The sequence below is a fragment of the Magnolia sinica genome, unplaced genomic scaffold (genome assembly GCF_029962835.1).
Source record: "Magnolia sinica isolate HGM2019 unplaced genomic scaffold, MsV1 ctg293, whole genome shotgun sequence".
NCBI lineage: Eukaryota > Viridiplantae > Streptophyta > Magnoliopsida > Magnoliales > Magnoliaceae > Magnolia > Magnolia sinica.
The window spans coordinates 473,224-479,945 of record NW_026682804.1 but is presented as its reverse complement, the minus strand read 5'-3'; the positions used below and the strand labels follow the sequence as shown (position 1 = coordinate 479,945).

At 39.7% G+C, this 6,722-nt stretch overlaps 1 protein-coding gene across 1 annotated transcript; it reads left to right on the top strand.

The window, feature by feature from the left end:
* Positions 1 to 1,787: 1,787 nt before the first annotated feature.
* Positions 1,788 to 6,003, top strand: LOC131236205 (putative receptor-like protein kinase At3g47110). The gene is made up of 2 exons (XM_058233335.1): positions 1,788 to 4,509; positions 5,253 to 6,003. Exons 1-2 carry the CDS (start codon positions 1,806 to 1,808, stop codon positions 5,690 to 5,692), a joined length of 3,144 nt encoding a protein of 1,047 aa, XP_058089318.1. The 5' UTR covers positions 1,788 to 1,805; the 3' UTR covers positions 5,693 to 6,003.
* The last annotated feature ends 719 nt before the right edge of the window (positions 6,004 to 6,722 follow it).

Here is a 6,722-nt window from a genome sequence, read left to right as displayed (position 1 = left end):
TTTTGTGCCCATGACATATGTGCAAAGGTATGCATAGGTGCTCGGGTAGTAAGGTGCCCGGGTTAGCAATAATCTCTCTCTATATTCGCTGTATATTCGAATGCTCGGCTGCGCACTAGCTCGCATTGAACTCATCATATATGATGTGACTCCAAAATATAAACGGTCCACATAAAGCAACACTTCATGAATCCCCCGGCTCAATTTTTGCTTTGATCTAACACTTTGGTGGGCCATGAAAATAAAATCAGTTTTCTCCCTTAATTTGCATTTCTCTTTGCTATGGCCCACCAAATTTTATATCAGGGTGAAAATTTGTCCCCTAGGGTTTCATGAGATTCCTCAGCACTTGGACATTTCAGATTAGACGACCATGACACATGTGCACAGGTGCACAAGTGAGCGTGACCTATATATATATATATATATATATATATATATATATATATATATATATATATATATATATATATATATATATATATATATATATATATAGGAAAACGCTCACCTGCGAACTGGTTCGTACGTACTACATACGAACTTTTTTGAGACCCAATCATACGTGATGTGGATCCAAAATCTGAACCATTCATGTGAAGCAGCACCTCGTGAAACCCCCTGGGACCAAGTTTTACTTTGATCTAAAAGTTTGATGGGCCATGAAAAATGAAAACAGTTTTCTCCCTTGATTTGCATTTCTCTTTGCTATGGCCCACCAGAATTTTAGATCAGGATGAAAATTTATAGCAAGGGGTTTCATGGGATTCCGCATCACATGGACCGTTCAAATTGGACACCCATGACACGTGTGCAAAGGTGTGCACGTGCGTAGGTGCGCAGGGGAGCATGACTATATATATATATATATATATATATATATAAAAGAGCTTTTGAGATAATACTCTAAAATGATCCGGGTAAAAAAGGACGAACGGCGTGGATAGAAAGTACATACATCAAGGTATGCCATGGTAAGGGCCACACTGTCAGAAACCGATTGGCTACTCCCCCGGTTGGTGCTATTTGGGACCCTACCATGATGTAAGTGTTTCATCCATGCTGTCCATATATTTTTCCAGATCATTTTATGGTATGAGACCGAAAATGAAGTATATCTCAATCTCAAGTGGACCACATTACTGGAAACAGTATTGAATAAGTGTCAACCATTAAAAACCTTTCGGGGGCCATAAAAGTTTTGGATCAAGCTGATCTTTGTTTTTTCCCTTCATCTGAGCCTTTATGACCTAATCAACAGATTGGATGTCAAATAAACAGTAAGCCTTAGAAGGATTTTAATGGTGGATATCTAATCACTATTGTTTTCCTTTGGTGTGATCCACCTGAGATTCATATTCCTTTCAATTTTCTTAATAAGGCCTAAAATGATCTGTAAAAATGGATGAAACACATACATCATTATGGGACCCACAGAGCACCGACCATCAGCCACCGGGCTGGTGGCAGGGGCAGTAGCCAATCCGTTTCCCACACCGTCTTAGCGAGTCCAAGGTCTCACCGAATCCGCTCCCGTTTTACACGTATCAACCGTCACTACAGCGAGTCGTTTTGGTACTAACCTCACACGTTATGAAGAGAACACATGTGTGCATGGTTTGGACAAGTCCTTGGGAGTGGCAACACATGGTGAATTCTTAGTCGCACGACGGATGCAGTAACAACTCTCATGATAAATATACAAAGGTTAGAACTTAGAACGCAAAACACCCCACCGCAAGCTATTGCCCTTTGTTTTTGTTTCTTTTTCTGTAACCTCCCAATCCCATCCCAACAATAAGAGGATGGAGCTTGGACATTTACGTTCAAGGCCATTTTGGTCATTAATCCTCTCAGCCTTCCTTCTCCTATGCATGAACGGCATTGGAATCGGATCCCCCGTCTTAAGAAACGAGACGGATAGACTGGCCTTGGTCTCATTCAAGGATTTGATATCTGAAGATCCATTCGGGTTCTTGAACTCATGGAACGATTCCCTCCATTTCTGCAACTGGGAAGGAGTCACATGCAGTCGACGTCATCCTCAAAGGGTCACCTCCTTAAATCTTGTGTCCACCAGATTGGTGGGGTCCATATCACCTCGCGTATCAAACCTCACTTTCCTCAGGAGTATCAACCTCTCGAGCAACAGCTTCCATGGCAAAATCCCACCTGAAATCAGCCTTCTCTTCCGGCTTCGGCATCTTGATCTTAGTTATAATGGGCTGCAAGGAGAAATCCCTGAGAACCTGTCCAACTGCACAGAAATCAGATCCATCCTTTTACAGTATAACAAGCTCGAGGGGAGTATTCCTGTCAAGCTTAGCTCTCTGTCAAAGCTCATGTTATTGGATCTTGGTCGTAACAATCTCATCAGCAACATTCCACCACCAATCGGGAACCTCTCGTCTCTTGTTTCTCTCTACTTACATTATAATATTTTAGAAGGAAGCATTCCAAATGAGTTAGGCCAGCTAATGAAGTTACAATTTCTTCGGATCTCCTCAAATAAACTGTCGGGTCTGATCCCACCATCGCTTTACAACCTCTCATCCATTGTTGGTTTCTCAGTGGCAGTTAACCAACTTTATGGAAACATTCCAGCCAGTTTGGGTCTCACCCTTCCTAATCTCAAACAACTTTTTCTAGGAGGAAATGCATTTACAGGATCGATACCAGTTTCATTACCCAATGCTTCAGGACTTGTTGATGTTGATTTTTCTTCTAGTTATTTTAGTGGACCCTTGCCTGAAAATTTGGGAAGACTACATGATCTTCGTATTCTAAATATAGCTGTTAATAAGTTTGGAGGTGGAGAAGGTGACAATGACTTGAGTTTCCTCACTTCTTTAACTAATTGTAGCCGTTTGGAATTTTTAAATGCAAATGAAAATCAGCTAAGAGGATCACTACCAGACACCATTGTCAACCTCTCTACCCACCTAACAGTGTTAGGTTTAGGAGGAAACCCGATATATGGAAGCATCCCAACAGATATTAGCAATCTCTTCAACTTAAATCGTCTAGCTATATTTGAGAGCTTTGTCATGGATACCATTCCTATTGGTGTTGGGAAGCTTCAAAATTTGCAAGGTTTGTATTTGTACAGCAACAGACTTTCTGGACGAATTCCATCCTCCATTGGCAATATCACTGGATTGGTTATACTCTTTTTATATGGAAATCGTTTGCATGGAAGAATCCCTTCGAGTCTTGGAAACTGCCGTCATCTTGAACGATTAGGCCTCTTTGCAAATGAGCTCAACGGTACCATTCCAAAAGAGGTTCTAAGTATTCCTTCGCTGATCAGACTTCGTATAGATGATAATTTTTTAGTTGGATCTTTACCGTTGGAAGTTCGTAATATGGAACAACTTCAAGAACTACATGCTGCTAACAACAAATTGATGGGTGAAATTCCTAGCGCGCTAGGAAATTGTCTGAAACTGGAAATCCTTAATTTGAGCAATAATTTCTTTCAAGGAGCCATTCCTCTGGGTTTGAAGAACTTAAAAAGTATTAAACTGCTAGATCTTTCTCATAATAACTTGTCTGGGCATATTCCAGTTGCTCTAGAGAAATTTCCGATCCTGGAATACTTGGATTTGTCATCCAATGATCTTGATGGTGAAGTCCCACAGCAAGGGATTTTCAAAAATTCCAGTGCATTTTCAGTTCTTGGAAACAAGAGGCTTTGTGGAGGTATCCCACAATTACAGCTGCCTGCGTGCCTGAAGAAAGATTCTAAGAAACATGGAAGGTCTATTTCTCTTACAGTAATATTCTCGGTGATCGGTGCAGTTTTAGGTTTGATTCTTTTATCATCTCTCTTTGTTACTCTTTATCGGGCGAGAAGAAAGGCCAGCAAGAACCCTTTGCCTGCATCTTTCCTAGAGAGTAAATACTTAAATGTTTCTTACGCGGATCTCTTTAAAGCAACTGACGAGTTCTCTTCAGATAATTTGATTGACGAGGGAAGTTATGGTTCTGTATATAAAGGAATTCTAGATCGAGATGAGACACTTGTTGCAGTGAAAGTTCTCAATCTTCATCAACGAGGAGCTTCAAGGAGTTTCCTTGCTGAATGTGAAGCCTTGAGAAATATCCGGCACCGGAATCTAGTTAAAATCATAACTGCTTGCTCAAGCATTGACTTTAAAGGCGATGATTTCAAAGCTCTACTGTTTGAGTACATGCCTAATGGGAGTCTAGAGAAATGGTTGCATCCAAATGTACATGGGCAATATGAAATGCGGAGCTTGAACCTTATTCAAAGATTAGATATAGCCATTGATGTCGCCTCTGCATTGGAGTATCTTCATCACCATTGCGGGACACCGGTCGTTCATCGCGATCTAAAACCAAGCAATGTTCTACTGGACAATGACATGTGCGCCCACGTGGGCGATTTTGGATTAGCAAGGTTCCTTTCTAATGCTGCCAGTAATACCTCTCAAGATCAAACCAGCACAACTGGTATCAGGGGATCTGTTGGCTATATTCCTCCAGGTAACAATTTCATGCTTTTTCTTTGTTCTTTAATCTTTCCTTCTTCTTTTTCTAATGCTTTCCAAATATTTTTAAATATGAAGCTTGAATTGTCACTTCTTTTTATTGCTTGTGGTGTAGCTAATGTTGTTATAGTTGCTATAGTAAGAATACACAGTAAGAAATGAATCATTTCTCATAAATAACAACAACAGTACTGTCGGCCTGTTTCCGAGCCACTGAAAAATGAGTTCATCTAATTTAATTAATATTAATTAGGTGCTGGAGATTATATAAATTGTTGGCTATCATGACTATTTTTAATCCCTGTGAACAACCCTGATTATATAAATTGAGATGGACTCAGCTTTTCAGTGGATACCAAACACACCCTAAAACTCTCAGAATAAATCATTTGTATGAAACTCCTAGTAAGAATGAAGCATTGGAGGATGGAAAATTCATTTTAGTATTTTTTTTTTCTAATTTTAGTTAAGATAATTTTCAACTAACGGTGCATGGAACAGTTTTGCATACAAGGTCAATGGATAAGTAATTAGTACTAATTGTTAGTAGTAGGACTAATTTGTTAGTTATACCTGGATAACTTCATGCTTCAAAAGTTTAAAATTAATAGGACGATTGTTTCCTATGCTATAATGATTGTCACTTGTTTCAGATCAAAAACTAATCCCTATTTTTATTTAATTGTTGGAATTAATGAAACCTTGATATCTCGAAAATTCGAAATGTGTAAATGACAGAGTATGGAATGGGCGGAAAGGCGTCTACAAATGGAGATGTCTACAGTTATGGTATCCTTCTTTTAGAGATGTTCACAGGAAAAATACCAACCGATGACATGTTTAAAGATGGTCTAAGCCTCCATCAATTTGTTAAGATGGCTTTACCTGATCAGGTGATGGAGATTGTAGACCCGCGACTGCTTGAAGACGTTCAAGCACTGAACAATGGAGAACGACAATGCATTGCAAGGACTAAAATGAGAGAGTCTTTGGCTTCTGTGGCCAAAATTGGCATCACATGTTCTGTAGAATCTCCAAACGAGCGGATGCAAATGAGAGAGATTGTCAAAGAAATGCATGCAATAAGGGACTTATATCTTGGGCATGGGATTCACCCAGATCAGCAAAATAGGGAACGATTGTTGGGCGAAGGTTCGTCGTATCTTAGTCATTATTAACAAGTTGTGGCTAGTCATGGAGTGGAAGATACAGTAGGTGTGAATTGAGCTGCTAATCCCACTAAGGGTTAAGTGAAGTTTGTTTGCATCCAGCAGCTGTTGGGTGGTGTTAAGTCGGTTCTTTCTATGTTTTGGTCTCCTCTGTGGTTTTCAGTTTCTGTTTGCTTTGTTTAGTGGTTGTGTAGTGAAGGGTTAGTTGGTTTGGCACCCCTTCGTAAATGTAAATGGTTTTTTTTTTTTTTTCCATATCAATAAAATTACAAGTAGTGTGCTCCTACTCCCACCTTTCAGGGAAAAGAAAATGAAGAAGAGAAGATACTTAGTAGTTGAAAGTTGCACTATAAGTTTTATTTAGTTTTTCACATTTTTATTCCTCATCTCTTAGAGATGCTTGGAAAAGGATTGTATTGTATTGGAAACGATTTTCCCACCAAAAATAATTATGGAACGAGAGAAATGAGTAGAAAATTGAAGTGGCTAATGATCTTGGTTGCATGATCCCATGCTAAAGATCGTATTGGTAGCTTGGTTCCGATATCTCGACATGATTGATCAATGTACGGTTAAAAATAAAATGATCCCAGTTGTTCGCAATCTCATATTCAGGGATTCAATCCCTCAACATGAGGTAGAAGATCTGGACCATCTGTTCTGTTGTGGGCTCATCGACTCTGAGGTTTGGGATTTGCATTTGCAAAGGAACCAGTCCATAACCCAGAGATTGATATTCTGGACATCTGGAGCGAAAAAACTCTACCATTTTCCACATTACCACAATAGCAAGAGTCCCGATCCTCTGCCTCCGGGAGGCAGAGAGTCTCTGCCTCCCGCAATCTCATTGGTCCACCTCACCGCTCCTGCCACATAGGACTAGCCCATCTGTTTCCGTTTCATATTAAAAAAAAAAAAAAAAAAAAAACGAAAATCTCCCTGCCGTCTTCCCTAACGGCAATGGCACCACTAACGGCACTTTCCATTTCCGATTCCGGAAATTTTTCAGAGATTTCTTCATCTCTCGTTTCTAATTTCA